This window comes from Culex pipiens, chromosome 3, assembly GCF_016801865.2.
Source record: "Culex pipiens pallens isolate TS chromosome 3, TS_CPP_V2, whole genome shotgun sequence".
NCBI lineage: Eukaryota > Metazoa > Arthropoda > Insecta > Diptera > Culicidae > Culex > Culex pipiens.
This window is the reverse complement of record NC_068939.1, coordinates 185027168-185045172: the sequence shown is the minus strand read 5'-3', so window position 1 is coordinate 185045172 and position 18005 is coordinate 185027168. Positions and strand designations below refer to the sequence as shown.

The following is an 18005-nucleotide window of genomic DNA, read 5'->3' as shown; positions in this document are numbered from 1 at the left end:
AGCGCTTGAACAGAGTGGACGCTCATCCATACGGCTGCCGCTTCCCAAGCTTTGTGTATGGCGCGCGCCGGGGAGAAAGAAATGTCGAAAATTATAACAAACTAGCGTGAAGATCGAGCGGTCGGTCGGCAAGACAAATCAGATTCTCCGGGGGACGGTGAGCCGTCCCAACAACACAACGGCAGCCAGCCTACTGTGCCACAGCTAGGGCGGAGAGCAATTCGGGAGAGAAAAAGCGCTTGGTTTTGGTTGTGTGCGTGACGGCGGCGGGCAAGAGCATCGTGTCGGTATACAGGTGCGATCGCAGTGTGCGTGCTGTCGGCGCGGACCATTTGCAAAGCTGACAGCAATGTGAGGTAGAGCACCACAAGAGTGAGAGAACGGCAGTCGATGCGGAAGGTTGTGCTTGTGATTTTGCTGCTGGTGCCAGCGTAGAAAATTAATCGAGAAGAAAAAAATCCGAGAGAAAAAAAAGTCCGAGAAAAGGAGTGGAAAATTGATAGGCTAGGCGCTGTGTGTTTTAAAGAGTTCTGGGGCCCCGTTTTTGTTCGTGTGTCCACCGTGGTTGGCAGGTTTTTTGGGGTGCTGCTGGGCAGAGCCTGGCGTGTGTGTGACGTGCAAAGTCACGGCATACTGCGTGGATAATGGTGTGAAAAGAAGTGGTAGACTCGTGACGACGGCAGAAAAGTATAAAGTAGCTGAAAATTTGGTGTTCGATCGACCGTTTTGTGGCCAAATTCCGTAGCGCGGCTAGAGCGTCCGAGGCGCGTGGGTCCGTCACACGGCGGAACGTGCTTGAGGAGTGTGTGTGTGCGCACCTTCCCCTCCTGCCTGCCAGGTGGAAGTGGACCAGCACCGGAACATCCCCAACAACAACATGTCTGATAAAGTGTCGATATCGCCATCCAAAAGTCGGAGGCAATTAGTAAGTGATGGTTGTTCTTCTTCTCTACCCCCCCCCCTCCCCCTCCTCTTTTTCTACCCAACGACTTCCCTCCAAGGAGAGTCACGACGACGACGACGACGGCGGTGGTGTGGTGACGGTGACGGGCAATGTGGGAACAAGAAGAACAAGAAGAAACCCCGAATCCAGTTCTGGTCCCGAAATCAGCAGCGGACGGAAGAACAGGCAAAAATACGTGTTTCTTTACGGGAGGGTTGTTTAGGTCGAGAGGATGCAGAGAGATACAAAAGAGACGAGATTATCAAGTGCATGCTGATTGAGCTGCGAGGAGGTGGCGAACGTTTCCGTCAATGTGGGTCGTGCAGACGCCATAATGGAAAATATATATTCTGCCCATAGGGGGAGCGGGCGCGAATTGGCCAATCCGCTTGGGACCTATGACAACCTTTCAAAATAACTAAGCCACGATCTCGGAAACGATCAGGTACAGGACCGCCGCTACAACAGACCATAAAAATAATAAAAAAGGCAAAAACTTCGATCCACCATCATCACATGCATTGCGGCATTTTCGACCGAGAGAATGATTTCATTCATTTTTCACCATGCTTCGACGTCGACGTCGTCGTGCGAGTCAAGCTCCGCAATGTAAGCAAGCTAGCAAGCAAGGAACATATACGATGAAGAGCTGCTATACAGCGAAGCTGTGAAGAGTAAACGAGCAGAGGCGAAAGGCAAGAGAGCAGCAAAAAAAGCAAACGCTAAGCTTAGCTCGAACGAAACGAAACGACAGAATGCTCGAGATATTGCTCTGAACACGTCGAGAACACATCCATCGGTGTTGGCGAACGTTAGAAAACTGAACGCGGCTCTCTACTGGTAGGAGTTCAGCTCAACTCGGTGACTGTGACTTATACAGATACAGGCTACCAAAGAACGAGTGAGAAGCCGAGAGCACCTACACTTGCACATGTACGAAGAGACGAATATTTTGCCAAATCCGAGTGGAGCAGTGTTGGCAAATAGTTGGAGTATCGTAATCCTGAAAATCGTTGAACAAACTCCAATGTCCTCGTTGAGTCAAAATCTATCAAAAGAAAGGATCTTAACAACAGTTGGAGTATCGTAATCCTTAAAAATCGTTGAGCAGTTTGTCGAGATCAAATCTAATATCCAATACTGAGATGTTAAATTTTCTCAGCATACATCTCCACCAAAGGAAGCACATCTGGCAACCCGGGAACTGCTCGGCTCACCCAGCCATTAGGTCAGGTTGTCCAGACGATGAACAGCAGCCGCGGAATCACTTGCCATGCAGCAAGGCGAGCAGCAAGACGATGTTTTAGTTGGCTCCGCAGAACATTGCGCGGCGTAGCAGGTTGATGAGCCGGCCTGGACACGAGAGAACTCGCAAAAGGTCGTATACGAACGAAGTAAATAAAAATATTTTTCGGTTTCGTCATTTTCCGGACTGGAAGCGTCGACTGGACGCAAGAATGAGGGGCGAGTTCGCGCCGAAAACAGAACCTGCGTGATGTTGTTGGGGGGTTATGCCTTTAGATGTACATGTACAGGACTGCAGGTAAACTGAGAATGGAGCAAATGGAGGAGCTCTGGACGATGTGAGAAGAATGCCGATTTGTTTAGCACTATCGAATGTAAAGACTCAAGCCGCGAAGTGGAAGGAGGTTGAGACCAATCTCTGACATGGCTGGTGGCAATTATCGGGTTTGAATCGAAGTCGGCTATGAGGAAAGTGAAATGTAAACATTGATTACGTGTGCTCACAAACAAGTGTGTTATACATATTTTCGAAAAGGTGGGGATGGTAAGAATTGGAAAGACCGGTTCGTTTTTGTTGGATCAGCGTCTTGGAAGTCAAAAGAATTTCACCCACACCACCGTCCGTCCTTACTCCTTCCAGAAGTCTCGTATTCAGTGGTCGTATTAGCATTTATTCACAACATTCTTCTCTCAAACAGCGTGAACGGAAGCAACGCAAGCTGTACTCGGAAGAGTGGGCCCTCGGCGATGATGACTACGAGGGGGCGCGGGGCTTCAGCGTGGCCGAGAAGCTGGAGTCGGCCCGGTTCGCGCAGTCCGGAATGGTGCGCGAGATGAAGGGAAGCGATCTGACCGTTGGGTAAGTGGGGATAATACTTTGTACTTGAACAATCAATTTATAGAAAGCGATAGTAAAGGTTTCCAATAAAGAGGCACACTTGTGCGCTCGAAAAGTCATTAAGATAAGACAAGGGTAAACGATTAGCGAAACGGTTGTCGGTGTTTGCACATTAAATTAATCTTGAAGAAAGTATTGATCTGATTGCCACCTTTTCCAACTTTTGTTACAGATTCCTGCAACAGTATGGTTTCAACATACCGTTGCTGTTCAAGGAGAAGACCGGCCTAGGTCTGCAAGTGCCATCACCCAACTTCAGAATCAACGACGTGCGGATGTGCGTCGGATCCCGGCGGGTTCTCGATGTGATGGACGTCAACACCCAGAAGAACGTCGAGATGACCATGAAGGAGTGGGAAAAATACTACGAGGATCCCAACAAGAAAAAGCTGCTGAACGTGATCTCACTGGAGTTTTCCCACACGAAGCTGGAGAACTACGTCCAGAGCCCTAACATAGTACGTCAAATCGATTGGGTCGATGTGGTTTGGCCGAAGCAGCTGAAGGAATCCCAGGTGGAGGGAACCAACGTGTTGAATGAAATGATGTACCCAAAAGTGCAAAAGTATTGTCTAATGTCGGTGAAGAACTGCTACACCGATTTTCACGTGGACTTTGGTGGAACCTCGGTGTGGTACCATATCCTGAAAGGAAGTAAAGTATTCTGGTTGATTCCTCCAACGGAAAAGAACCTGCAGTTGTACGAAAAGTGGGTGCTGTCCGGTAAACAATCGGACATCTTTTTCGGTGATACCGTCGAGAAGTGCGCCCGCGTGTATCTTACTGCTGGCAATACCTTCTTCATACCAACCGGATGGATCCACGCCGTTTATACACCAACAGATTCGCTGGTGTTTGGTGGAAATTTCCTGCACTCGTTTGGCATCGTGAAGCAGTTGAAAATCGCACAGGTCGAAGACAATACAAAAGTACCGCAAAAGTTCCGGTATCCCTTCTTCACGGAGATGCTTTGGTACGTGCTGGCCAAATACGTTTACACCCTGTTGGGTCATTCGCACTTGGAAGGTGAACCTGGTCGTGAAACTGAACTGGTTGACAAAAGCCACGTGCATTTAACCCATTACGAGTTGTTCGGATTGAAGGAGATCGTCATGTATTTGTACGACTTACCACCACAGCGGAAGAACGTGCCAGATTTGATAAAAGACCCGGTGGCGTTGATCAAGGACGTGAGAACCCTAGTCGAGCGTCACTGCAAAGACAATCCAGAACAGGCAATCACCGGAGTACCGGTACTGCACCCCGATCTCAACAAGAGCAATAATACGTATCTCCGCGAGCGTTACGAGTACTACGCCGGCGAAGGCATGAAAACGCCCGGCCCCAACGAGGAAGAAGGTGAAGCGTCACAAGCTAGTCAAGAGGAAAACACACAGGACATGATGCCACCAGCAAAGCATTTAGCAGCGCCGATTGAGAGTGGCTCGTTGGCCCCACCAAACCCCCAAATCGGTACGGACGATCCAACGAGCAGTAACGGAGTAGGATTGATGGCGGCCCCGTCGAGTCAGCAAGACGATGATCGTAACTTTGTTTCGCCACGACCTGGAGGACCTGGGGCAATCCGTGGACCGTACAAAAAGAATAGCGGCAATAACAGCAGCGGAGGAGGAGGTGGCAATCGTTCCGGTTCGGAACGCAGGGATGGAAATGGTCCACGAAGAAGACGAACGCGCTGCAAGAACTGCGAAGCTTGCCAGCGATCGGACTGCGGTGAGTGCAGTTTCTGTCTGGATATGGTCAAGTTTGGAGGTCCGGGGCGGGCGAAGCAGACCTGTATGATGCGGCAGTGTCTGCAGCCGATGCTGCCGGTAACGGCACAGTGCGCGTACTGTCATCTGGACGGCTGGAGACAGGCACCGATTACGGCTCCGGCACAGGCCAAGCTACAGGCACAAATGCAGGAAGGACCGTCGGCGCTGATGGAGTGCTCGGTTTGCTACGAAATATCCCACCCGGATTGTGCCCAACGGCTGGCGCCCGAAATCAACGGTATCGTCAACGAGGACTTGCCGAATAGCTGGGAGTGTCCGACTTGCTGTAAATCGGGCAAGAATACCGACTACAGGGTAAGTTCATTTGATCAGCTTGAAGGTAGTGTTATTCTAACGATTGCAATTCTTCACATCTTCTAGCCACGTCACTTCCGGGCACGACAGAAATCGTCCGACATTCGGCGCTTGTCGGTCAGCAGCGATGCGTCCTCGGTTCATGGGGACGTGGGCCGGATAGGTGGCTCGGTTATACAGCCGCCGATGAGTAGTACGACGGCAGGTAGTGGCGAGATGTCCGTGGTGGTTGCTCCTCGCTTCCAGAATGACATGTTGTTTGATTTTGCTTCGTCGGGCAGTGCGGTCATCGTCGGTGGAAACGGTGGGAACATCCTGTTGTCGCGAAAGCCGAAAATAAAGGACGAGGACATGTCCAGCGGGTCGGAACAGGACAATCAGAAGATGGCAATGGGTGGGACTTTGATACCGAACAGTGTACCAGTGAAAATGGAAATCAAGGAAGAACCAATGGACGGTGCAGGACATAGCAGTGGTATTGGGTTGAAAAGTGGAGAAGGAAGTGTCGATGCGAGACACGCTTCGGGAAGTATGGTGATGCCGAAGCGAAGAAAGAGTGACGATGGAAACAGTATGTGTAGCAGTGTGCAGGACTCTGTGGACATCAGTGAGCCCAATCATTCTCTGCCGAGGAAGAAGTCATCGCTCAGAACGCAGCTCGCGCATCAGATTCACAGTTCGTCGACAAAAGCAATGAAAAAGCCGCTGTACCCGGTGAGGCCGGCCCACGTGCACACGCCCGTTCTGTCCCAGCCGGGAAATTACGCACTGGATCCGACGTGTCTGCTGGCAGTATTCCGTTACCTTCCCCCGGAGACCCTGGCCGCCTGTTCGTTGGTCTGCAAAACGTGGTCCAACATCTCGGTGGACTCTTCACTGTGGAAGCGCATGAACTGTGCAGAGTACAAACTATCTCCTAGTCTGTTGACGGCCATCGTACGCCGTCAACCGGAGCACCTGATAATGGACTGGATCGGACTGGGCAAGCGGCAAGTCACGTGGTTGATTTCGCGAATGCCAGGTCTGAAGCATTTATCCCTGCAAGGAACACCCATCCAGGCCGTGCTGGGACTGCACACGTGCATGTGTCCGCCGTTGCAAATTCTCGATCTCAGCTTCGTAGCCGGACTGAACGATTCAGCGATTCGCGACATCCTAAGCCCCCCGAAAGACTCCCGTCCAGGGCTTGCCGACTCCAAATCCCGCCTCCGCAATCTCAAAATGTTGAAACTAGCCGGCACGGACATCTCGGACGTCGCCCTGCGCTACATCACCCAAGGATTGCCGAGCGTGACCCACCTGGATCTGTCCTCGTGTCAACGCATCACCGATGCAGCCATCGCACAAATCGGAACGTCTCCGGCGGCCATCAAAACCCTGATCGAGCTGGATCTCAGCTGCTGCAAACTGATCACCGAGCTGTCCCTCGATCATCTGGCCAAGTGCGACGCCCTGACCAGGCTCGACCTGAGTCACGTGCCGCAGGTCACCACGCAGGCCGTCATCAAATTTGCGTCTACTTCGAAAAATGACCTGCAACTGCACGACATCAAGCTGGTCGACAAGCGAAAACCGGCTCAGTAAACTCAGTTTTGATGCCATTTTAGAACACTTTCACTACTATTTTTCTCTTCAAGAAGCATAAAAGTAGCCAGATAAGAGCACACAGAGTAGTTGAGTGAATTAAGAAATAGAACGTGTTTTTTTTAGAATTTAAACTTTACAACACATACACACAAACAAAAGCCAAAGACTACGTTTTAAGTTGCAGGAGGAGTAACAAAATATTCTTGTTTCCCCAACATTCAATTATGTGTACACACTGTATTAATTGTAGATGGACGTAAAATAATAATGAGTGAAGCTTTATGCACCGTAAAATTTGTTCAAGTGAAAGATTTCCATTTTCCGCAGCATGCAATTCAGAGTAGGACGACGAGCAGCATTGCTTCAAAAGCATCTGTATTTTAGTTTTTAACGCGTAGACAACAGATTCATTGTAAGCACAGAGGAACCACAATTTAAAGTAAAACGTTTATTTCGTAGTGTCGTTTATTCTGCCACTTTTCGCATAATTTATTGTGATTTTCATGATAAGAAAAAACATTAGCAAGACATATATTATGTGTTTTAGTTGAGGAGCTTTAGTGAGAAAACATTCGTGTTTATTTTATCCGAGTAGAGAAAGGTAGAGTAGTGAGAAAAAAAGCGTGCAATTTATGTGACGTTTTTCTATTACGATTATACAACACACATAAACACACAATAGATGTAGGATGAATAGTATCGGAAAAACACCCTCGTTCTTGGCATCTAGAACTTGAATAGATCATAGTTTCATCTTGAGCTGTATTAGAGAAGACAACTATTGCTGTCACCAGTAAACGTTAGATACAGAAAACACACACAAAAATCTGACATGAAATTTATCTATTCAACCAGAAATATTGCTAATCGTGGAGCCCACTATTTGTAAATAAATTCTAAAAACAATTGTGATTGAGAGTGACCTTTGGTATCTTTTGAGAATGCCCAAAACATAACCCTTGGTACCAGGGATTTGAAGTGAAATGTGCATCCTGATTACTTCAAACAATCTCATATCTCGCTTACTTTTTCAAAAGGTCCTATGTACATAGGAAACCCATGGCACATTGGTTGTTTTGAAAAAGTAATCTAGATATACAGAGCTGATTCGCTTATTCAAATTTCGCTACTTCGAATGTCAGCTATATTTTTTTTCGTGTTCCACAGTTTTCCAAACTCGCAAATATGTTTGCGGAACACTCACCATACAAAGCAAAATGTATGCAGGCTGACGATTCTGCAAATAAACAAAGAAGGCAAACTGTCAAAAAGTGCGAATTTGTTAGTTTGTCATAGTCTAATACCTCCTACACCTGCTCGTTAAATACGTTGAAACAAAAGTGAAACGAATCAGAATAAACTCTATATGGGTCATTCCACCTGAAGCGGAACACCATTTGAAAATTACCATCTCCGATTCTGCTCAAATTTGGCAGAGCTGTTAAGACTATCAAAACATGCAAAAATCCCGAATTTCATCAAAATCGGACCACCCCCTCCATTTTTGTACCCTCCCAAAAAATCGACTTTTTGGCGATTTTTGAGCGAAACCCCTATCTTCAAACGACGATAACTCAGGAACCACAAATCTTAGAGGGTCGGTCTTAGACTCAATTTTGAAGGAAATTGGACGTAGAATCCATTTCCGTGATCAAAATTTAGATTAAAATATGTTTTCTACCTGTATTGCGCAATTGAAAACATTAAATGGCCGTATCTCAAAACAGCCCTATTTATTTTTTAAATTTGACCTCACCATCGTATTCCCCGTCCGATTTTACATAAGAATCACTTATCGACAGAAAGGAATATTTTTCGTTCCAGAGATATCGAATTTTAAAGTTTTAAGTATTTGAAATTACCTATAATATCTACACTCGCCGCATCTGCTAGAAGCACTCAGTCGTGCTGATCAATAATAACTACCTGGTGTTCTGTAAGATGAATTATTTTTTCAATTTTATACGATTTTGAGATAATCAATACCTTGAACAATCTATTTTTTGATTTATTGGGTAATTTTTAATGCACTATTTTTCCTGATCTCAGTGTCATTGAACCATATTAAGTAAAATTTGAACTTTTAATATTTATTTGCAAATGCTACAGAGTTTTTACAATACAACTTTCGAAAATTTATCATTATTCTATTATTTTCATATTTTTTCTAATTCCTCATTTCTTCCCACTTTCTCAAATTATTTCTTTTATTTCTTCTTTTATTTGAAACGAGAACAAATGTAGAGCTGGCTGTAGTAGATGAAATAATTCTCATGGGTTCTAGAGCTTTTGCCATGTGCGGTAGCGAAATAGTGCCATTCAGCAAAAACCCCAAATTCTGCCTTAGGGTTTGAAAGATTGATCATATTAAACCGATTTTTATAATGTGTTGCATCAGAATAATTGATGATTTTTTTTCAATTCTGGTACATTTAATTTCAAAAGCAATACCATATACTTCTGATACATGTGGATAGCAGCTGTATCGTCTTCCAAGATTTCGAAATGATTGACAAACAAAAAAAAGATTATTGTTCGGACGGTGTCAAAATGAACACAACTGAATAATAACACAACTAGATAATAAATCAGATTAATCGTTGTGATTTTCTTACCTTTTTCCAGTTTTATACTTTCCAGAAATCCTCCTCCTTAATCATGCTTCACGAGAGTTTTGTTCATATTAATTCATAATTTTTAACACGATAATGTATCGTACACTTTTTCTTAAGTTACAAGATCAATTACAATTTCCTGCTAGCTTTGCGGGAATTCCATTCTGCCCTGTATTGCGTGTCGTTCTTGCTTTATACTGTGGGCTAGCACACAAATTCACCGTATACAGCAGTTTCCTACAGTGGTGTACATTACATTTTTGCCTTATTTGCTAATGATTATTTGGGATGAAATCTTAATTCAATAAATAACCAGGTAGCAGTTATTGAACAGCGCTTCTGAGTGCTTCTAGCATATGCGGCGAATGAAGCTAATGTAGGTAATCTCAAAAACTAAAAACTTTAAAATTCGATATCTCTGGAACGAAACAAATTCCTTTCTGTCGATAAGTGATTCTTATGTAAAATCGGACGGGGAATACGATGGTGAGGTCAAATTTAAAAAATAAATAGGGCTGTTTTGAGATACGGCCATTTAAAGTTTTCAATTGCGCAATACAGGTAGAAAACATATTTTAATCTAAATTTTGATCACGGAAATGGATTCTACGTCCAATTTCCTTCAAAATTGAGTCTAAGATCGACCCTCTAAGATTTGTTGTTCCTGAGTTATCGTCGTTTGAAGATAGGGGTTTCGCTCAAAAATCGCCAAAAAGTCGATTTTTTGGGAGGGTACAAAAATGGAGGGGGTGGTCCGATTTTGATGAAATTCGGGATTTTTGCATGTTTTGATAGTCTTAACAGCTCTGCCAAATTTGAGCAGAATCGGAGATGGTAATTTTCAAATTTGCATTTTTTCTTGCACACTTCAGGTGGAATGACCCATATTACGACCCACATAATATTTATGCAATTATAAACTGGAGCGTTTGAAACGATAAGTCCACGCATTCTTTCTTCGCTGTAGATTCTGTGAAATGTGATCCGTTCATAGAACCCCCTCTACGGTAAACACAGCGCAGTAGGTCTGGCCGCTTTAATTTTTACATTACATTTTCGAGTGTTCCAGAATGTATCGCAGTTATTGTGACTGACAAGAAAAGTGCTTGAGCCGTTATCAACCCTAAAGACATTCCAGCATACTTTCATCGGACTGGCTACGTTTGTGAAATTGTTGAATGTTCCAAGATAAAAATATATAAATATTAAATAATTGAAATATTTGATTTTATTTTAATAGTGAAAATTAGTTTAAATTTGAATATTGTTTTTGATTGTTGCATTGGTGGATTTTAATATTTATGCAAACATAAAAAAATAAGATAAAAATCGTTTCACAAAAAACGATTGTATTATTTATAACACCGATCTAAATAATTAGATCAACGATCGTCGACCTAATATTTACATCGTTGATCTACTGTAAAAATCAAAGTGTTGGACTTCTCTTCACATGAACCCAATAAAACAACCCTGCTCTGTTTAGAAATGCTATATTTTTATGTTTTAAAGAAGTTTACAGCAAATAATAAAAAAGAAGCACAACATGCAAGCACATTTTATTCTTCCACAAGCTTTGCATTTTTTTACAAGATCATTCTTGCATGGCTGATAGCAACGATCGAACAGAGTAAATTCACGTGTATTTTGTTTTCTCTCATTTCTTCCTTAAATTGTCGGATTTTCAGCAGACGCTATTTGTTGACTTTCGGGTTTTGGCAATACTTCCACAGCTAGGCACTCTATTCAATGTACTACGCTGCCCATGATCGCATAAATGTCCCATATGCAAAAACAGCAAGCTGAGAAAAACGCAAGGCAAGTTTGTCCCACACATAAGGCTACGTGTTAAGTTTTCACGAAAAAACTGGATTTCCTCCCGATTTCTAGAACAAAGTACTGGATGTTATAGGCTCTTTAGAAAGAGCACACGATTTTGAACCAAACTGCATCATTAACTCAAAAGTGATGAAAATGCATATGGGACATTTATGCGATCATGGGCAGTACGAGACAGTCTTCTTTTCAGTTTGACGTCGTGTTCTTTTTATTCCTGCGGCGCGGATTTATCGTAAAATGAAAAAAAGTAACTACTTATTTGTGATGTATGACTCTATAGTTGAATTCTCTACGCGTTTTATTATTATGAAGAGGTGTAAGGCAGAGATAAGTATTAGCCAGTAGAATATGCACCTTGATTAATCGGTAAGCTTAGAGCACCACGTGCTTTTTGACACGTCGTGAAGAAGTTTGTTAAAATATATATATGTTTCTTGTATAGTTTATTTATATTCTTACATGCAATTTATGGTAGGATGTTGTTTTTCAAAAAAATATCTTTCAGTTTCAGTTTTGTTGCTGTGCGTTTCTTAAAAAATTGTGAAATTAATTCAAATGTAACAGATTACGGTGATTGTTCTTTTGCTCATTTTGAGAATTCTTTTTGATGTGATTTGATTGAAAGTGAGTGGTAACAGAGATGTTTCGAAAAATATGTACCTTCTATTTGGGGTACAACAAAACAATCAAACAATTCCAAATTTTAAACTGATGATCTACAAATCAGCCGGGGGTGCGGACGGAGCGAACGCATACGTCGGATACCGCGGGGCATAATCCGCCGGGCCAACAAATCGAGTGAACTCGCTGTCATTTTTATTCGAAATGTTTGGCGCCCTGAATGTGGCTTCCGCAAATGTTGGCGGCGCTGCAAAAAAAAAAAATATTTCTGTTATATCACAAGAAGTTATCACAGACAAACAGGCGTAAATCTCATCGGAAATCCATTAATCAGCGATTTACTGGTCAATTCAAATGATCAGAAATTCACCACGGCAGTCTAAATTCACCACGCGTTTGACAGTTACTTGTATTGACGAATTTTTGAAAGAAAATTTCAATGATTTACGTTTGTTCAACTGCGGAATCTTAACTTACGTATGTTGGGGTACGGATTTTCCGAACCGGCAATGTTCCAGCCCAGGGCACCACCAGTGCCGTTTGGTGGGCTGGCCGGGCTAACCGGTTGGGTTGGCAGCATCGACGGGTCGTCCGTAATCGGAGGATTGTCAGTGTATGGCGGCGGAGGCTGGAACGACGCCAACGGAACCGTTCCCACCACAATCGGGATGTTTCCGTCCAGGTTGGCGTGCGGCCCGGACACCACAGCTTCCACCTTGATGTCGTAATCGACGTCGATGATGCCACAGTTGACGAGGTTGGACGGTGGCAGTGGAGGAATTTGAATGTGCTGGCTCCAGGTTTGGCTGTTGCCACCCTCGACCGGACCGACGGAGATTTCCGAGATGACTTCCTTTTTCTTTTTGGTCTCACGACGTGGAGTCATCACGTGGAAGGCCAGCAGCTTGCGCATGGTCAGCTTAACCGATTCAACCCCAACGTTACTAGCGTTATCGCACTCGATCGTCAGCGGAATCGTCTGACCGGAAACGAATCCCGTCACTGGAATGTGGATAATCAGGCTGAGCGGACCAGAGGCACAGCAAAAGCAGCAGAACGTCTTCTCCAGCTCCAGCTTGAATGGATCCTTTACCCTTGGATTCTGGTTGAGATCAACCGGCGAAATGACGGTAAACGCCATCTTCAAGTCCTGATCAAACTTCCACGGCCTATCCAGCGTGACCTTTATCGTATACCTCACGAAGCCCCATTCTCCCTCGAATGAGGACGGAAGTGTCGGCGGAAGAGCACAGGTGAACGGATACGTGTGACTTTTCGCTTCCAGTTCGATTTCTTTGCTGTTTTTACCGCCCAACAGATAGTACTGGATTTGGAAGTACTCTTCCTGGCCGGTCAGGTTCGTCGTACTTTCGTACTGCTTTCCCTCCTGATCGGTTTTCGTTTCGGTTTGGCTCCACTTGGTTTCCGCTTCACCGGCGAACTTTATCACGATTCCTAGGGTGAAAGCAATTTACACCTGTTATAACAGTAATTCCCCACAAAACAGCATGATTCGAAAAAAAAGTTCTCCGTTCAGGCCCAAAATTGATGTGGGGGTTCCTTGGCCGAAATAATTAGACCCATATTGTTTTGTTTAGCCATTAGGGTGACCTATGCTGTATTAGGGTGGCTATTTTCGTAAATTTTCGCAAAAACCTCATTTTTATTTTTTTTGCAGTTTATCGTAAATAAGATTTTTATTGCGTTTATGAAAAAAAAAAAAAACTTTGTATGGTAAAGATATTTTTACAAACCAGTCAATATAGGGGAAATCTACCCATTTTAATCCTAATAAGCGGTCGTGTTTGAATGATGCTGGATAATCTAGAGTCTCCCTTGAATTTTACTAAAACCAAGTACACCAACGAGTAGAGCAAGTTTTTGTGAACATTTCTGTTTATTTTCACTTTCACTAAAAGTTATTCTATTTCTTTACCAAGCATTTAACAAAAAAAAAAATCCCAAGGGTATTCTAATCGAGGCGAATGCATTGGGCCACGCCCATTTTTCTAATATCGGCTTAGTTCTTTTTTCTTCCAACACTCTGTCGAGTGTTGCCATTTGCGCTGACAGTTCAAACGAACACTCACGAAAAGTGGCATTTATAGGGAAAGTTTCCTGGCATCGCTGGCTGTGCTGCTGGTGGTGTTGACGGCCAGCCTTTGTTCTTTTTTGCCTTCGTCTCTCGCTCGGTTTTCTTCAGCCTTCGATTTGAATGCAAAGTGAAAATTGAAACGTCAAACGACTTGGCGCGTTTGTTTTTTTGATGGCGCTTGCTAATTTATTACATATTTCGGGATTATTCTTCAAGTGAGTGACTAAGTAACGGTCAAAAGAACATGTTGCCGGTAGTTGGAAGCAATTTCATATCTTAAGCGCCGTGAAAAAGTAAGCGAAAGTGAAAAGTTAATTTTGGCGATATTCATTAAGCGCTTGAGGGATTCTCGTGTGTGTCACTGTGTGTGCCAACAAAATGATGAGAAGTGGTCTCGCAAAATACAAATTATGATCAAAAGTGCATTAAATGTGATCTTTTTGGCCAGTTAGTGGCATACATTTGCGTGCTTACTCGAGGTGGTGCTGTTGCTGGTAAGTTTATAGCCCAAATAGTATTTTTGGAGCTTTAATCGAGCATCAAACTCTCCATATGACGAAGATAGGTGTTTGATTGGAAAGGGTAGATTTCCCCTAGGCCCGCACTTTTCTCTCGCACTTTTGACAACAAGAATTGGAAAAACTAGGCAACCAGGAGTTGTTTATTTACATTCCCAGTCGCAGTTTCCACCAAACTGGACATTCGCACTTTAAAATTGCGATTGAAAGCTGGAAAACAAGCCAGCAACATCGGCTCGCTATGATCATTTTTTAGTAAATTCAAAATTTTCCAAGGCAGTTTGACAAGTCGCAATAGTGCGATCGATAGCAATAATTCAGTGTTAAGTCCAAGTTAGTGGTTATTGCGCAATAATTCAGCCAGAATTTTATTGTCATGTATTTTTTGTACATTTTTACAAATCCATCCAAAATTGTTTTTTTTTGCAATTTTCCCAAGATTGAAAAAAAAAAATCTGAAAAGGGTAATTCTCTACCAACTCACACGAAATCGGGAAAAGTTGCCCCGACCCATCTTCGATTTGCGTGAAACTTTGTCCTAAGGGGTAACTTTTGTCCCTGATCACGAATCCGAGGTCCGTTTTTTGAAATCTCGTGACGGAGGGGCGGTACGACCCCTTCCATTTTTGAACATGCGAAAAAAGAGGTGTTTTTCAATAATTTGCAGCCTGAAAAGGTGATGACATACAAATTTGGTGTCAAAGAGACTTTTATGTAAATTTGACGCCAGATTTGATGGCGTACTCAGAATTGCGAAAAACGTATTTTTCATCGAAAAAAACACTAAAAAAGTTTTAAAAACTCTGCCATTTTCCGTTACTCGACTGTAATTTTTTTTGGAACATGTCATTTTAAGGGAAATTTAATGTACTTTTCGAATCTACATTGACCCAGAAGGGTCATTTTTTCATTTAGAACAAAATTTTTCATTTTAAAATTTCGTGTTTTTTCTAACTTTGCAGGGTTATTTTTTAAAATGTAACAATGTTCTACAAAGTTGTAGAGCGGACAATAACAAAAATTTTAATATATAGACATAAGGGGTTTGCTTATAAACATCACGAGTTATTGCGATTTTACGAAAAAAAAGTTTTAAAAATGTTGGTCGTCGTTGATCATGGCCTCTCATGGTCACCCACGACAGACACGAACGACGAAACAAAGAGAAACGCAAAAAGTAACTTTTTTTTTCGTAAAATCGCGATAACTCGTGATGTTTCTAAGCTAACCCCTTATGTTTATATATCAAAATTTTTGTTTCTGTCTGCTCTACATTTTTGTAGAACATTATTACACTCTTAAAAATAACCCTGCAAAGTTAGAAATAACACGAAATTTTAAAATGAAAATTTTTGTTCTAAATAAAAAATTGACCCTTCTGGGTCAATGTAGATTCGTAAAGTACATAAAATTTCCCTTAAAATGACAAGCTCCAAAAAATTTTACAGTCGAGTAACGGAAAATGGCAGAGTTCTTCAAAAAAATTTAGTGTTTTTTTCGATGAAAAATACGTTTTTTTCGGAATTCGGAGTACGCCATCAAATCGGGCGTCTAATTTTACATAAAAGTCTCTTTGACACCAAATTTCTATCTCATCACCTGAAACGACCTGAAACCTGAAAATTATTGAAAAACACCTCTTTTCCGCATGTTCAAAAATTGAAGGTTCTTACCGCCCTTCCGTCACGAGGTATCAAAAAACGGACCTCGGATTTGTGATCAGGGACAAAAGTTACCCCTTAAGACAATGTTTCACGCAAATCGAAGAGGGTCGGGGCAACTTTTCCCGTTTCGTGTGAGTTGGTAGAGAATTACCCCAATACCCCATTTAATAATATTCAAACACAAATATTAAATGGGAAAGACAATATCATTTCAAATGGTGCCAATTCAGTGATAATTAATTTGCATGAATAGCATTTGCATGATCTAAGAAAGTATTCACGAAATTTGATTAAATTAGCGTAAACAATCTAAGAGGCAGCGAACATCGCCCAAAAGCACGCAGCTCCAACTCCTCTCACACAGTTCTAATCCCGGCGTTGGTCGGATGCATGCACACTCTTTGTCTCGTGGCGATGCGTTAAGCGCCCCAAGGTTTATTTATAAAAATAATTATCATTCCACTCGTTTTTCGCTGCGAGCATGCTTGTGCCTACTAGCAGTGTCGTCTTCTTCCGAACATTCCCAAATCTCAAATCTTTGTATGGGTGGGGCTGGCCGTGCCCAATGTTACGCGTTCTTATCACACATCTCTCGTTGATCATTGTAACTCGTGACACATTAAACACAAATTCTTGGTTTGATATCAAAGGTCACATAGTTTTGACCGTCATCAATCAGCGGCGTTGAATCATACGTCTTTGAGTGAGGTGTTGTTGGCTGCTGTTTTTAGGATATATTGCCATCATCAGTGCAGTGTCTTCGCTTTCGGCACTGACTTCAAGCTGAAGGTTAGCACTTACGGAACACCCCCGAAACCTGCCAACTGGACTGTAACGCGAAACCACTGCACCGGCTCGGTTATATGTACATGCTATGTTCCTCTATACCACGAATCATCGCAGACTTTCGACAGCCGGATGATGTCATCGAAACGCTATTTATGGTCCTACACATATTCTAATGATTGTCTTTGCCACAACCAAAAATTACCTCGAACTTTCTTCGGCGAATCGAAGGTGAACGTAACTTTCCCGTTCACGGTCTGGCCAGCGTAATACGTGTTGTACGGGTTGTCCAGCTCAATTTCACAGTCCTTGAGTCCCATCCTGTTCTGCCGCTCGGATGCTGCACCTTTTAGTCACTCAGTCAAAGATGTACCTCCTGCCTGTAGTTGGTACCTCGTCACAACACGGCCCTCCCCCTGAGATATCACTCAACTGCTGCTGCTGGTGTGACTGAAGCCGTGCAATACTGTAGCAATATTTCAAGCAAATTTCCGCAAGTGTCCGGATCCAATCTCGAACCAACAAAAAAACACAATTCAATCCACCGAAAATAGCAGCAGCAATTTTGGGACTTTGTCGGACGTGATGGAACTCCTCTGGCTACTGCCGCGTCGTCGTCGGCAAATTCGGTCGTGATTGCAGTCCGTCGTCGTCTACACCCTCTAACACTAACTCTCCGAAGAGGGGCTCAGACCGGTTGGTGGTGTGTGCGATGGAGTAATCGCGGCTTAAACAGGCAAAGGTTTCTATCGAGCAAAGTGGGAGAGTTTTGCTGGTGTCAGCGTGGTGGTAAAAAGGAATGTCTATAGATTCTTGGAAAAATCTTAAAAAGAAGCCCAGCATACGATAGTTTATTTTGGTTGTCAAATATTTATCATTAAATTTCCTTTTTTTTAGGACAGTAAAGAAACAAATAAAACGTAAAAAAATTCTAGCAAAACGATGCAAAAGGGCCGTTGCTGGTTTGTGAACAAAGAGTGTATCCCTTTCATAGATGTAAACATCCTTTAGCGTGAGCAGGATATACTCTTTGTTTACAAACCCACAACGGCCCTTTTGAATTGTTTTGCTTATTTATTTCTCTTGTTCATCAAGTCTGTTCTA

General features: G+C 43.1%; 2 protein-coding genes across 3 annotated transcripts; one reads left to right on the top strand and one right to left on the bottom strand.

Annotated features, from left to right (window-relative positions):
* The first annotated feature begins 14 nt into the window (after positions 1–14).
* On the top strand, positions 15–7675 carry LOC120414325 (jmjC domain-containing histone demethylation protein 1). Of its 2 annotated transcripts, none has more exons than XM_039575462.2 (4): positions 15–925; positions 2887–3047; positions 3259–5176; positions 5243–7675. In XM_039575462.2, exons 1-4 carry the CDS (start codon positions 878–880, stop codon positions 6758–6760), a joined length of 3645 nt encoding a protein of 1214 aa, XP_039431396.1. In that variant the 5' UTR covers positions 15–877; the 3' UTR covers positions 6761–7675. The 2 variants fall into 2 exon arrangements, with proteins under 2 accessions (XP_039431396.1, XP_052565351.1); XM_052709391.1 differs by lacking the exon at positions 15–925 and adding an exon at positions 2171–2486.
* A 3180-nt stretch (positions 7676–10855) lies between these two features.
* LOC120414342 (arrestin domain-containing protein 17) lies at positions 10856–17576 on the bottom strand. The gene is made up of 3 exons (XM_039575498.2): positions 17107–17576; positions 12316–13293; positions 10856–12085 (listed from the first exon to the last, which is right to left on the bottom strand). Exons 1-3 carry the CDS (start codon positions 17219–17221, stop codon positions 11934–11936), a joined length of 1245 nt encoding a protein of 414 aa, XP_039431432.1. The 5' UTR covers positions 17222–17576; the 3' UTR covers positions 10856–11933.
* Between the last annotated feature and the right edge of the window lie 429 nt (positions 17577–18005).

Bases quoted from the DNA above. Each gene is read 5' to 3' on its own strand.
- LOC120414325 (XM_039575462.2), top strand. From the start codon at position 878: ATGTCTGATAAAGTGTCGATATCGCCATCCAAAAGTCGGAGGCAATTA. The intron at 3,048-3,258 runs GTAAGTGGGGAT...CTTTTGTTACAG, and splicing joins GGAAGCGATCTGACCGTTGG to ATTCCTGCAACAGTATGGTT. The intron at 5,177-5,242 runs GTAAGTTCATTT...CACATCTTCTAG, and splicing joins GCAAGAATACCGACTACAGG to CCACGTCACTTCCGGGCACG.
- LOC120414342 (XM_039575498.2), bottom strand. From the start codon at position 17,221: ATGGGACTCAAGGACTGTGAAATTGAGCTGGACAACCCGTACAACACG. The intron at 13,294-17,106 runs GTAATTTTTGGT...CTTTCACCCTAG, and splicing joins TTCGCCGAAGAAAGTTCGAG to GAATCGTGATAAAGTTCGCC. The intron at 12,086-12,315 runs GTAAGTTAAGAT...TTTTTTTTGCAG, and splicing joins AAATCCGTACCCCAACATAC to CGCCGCCAACATTTGCGGAA.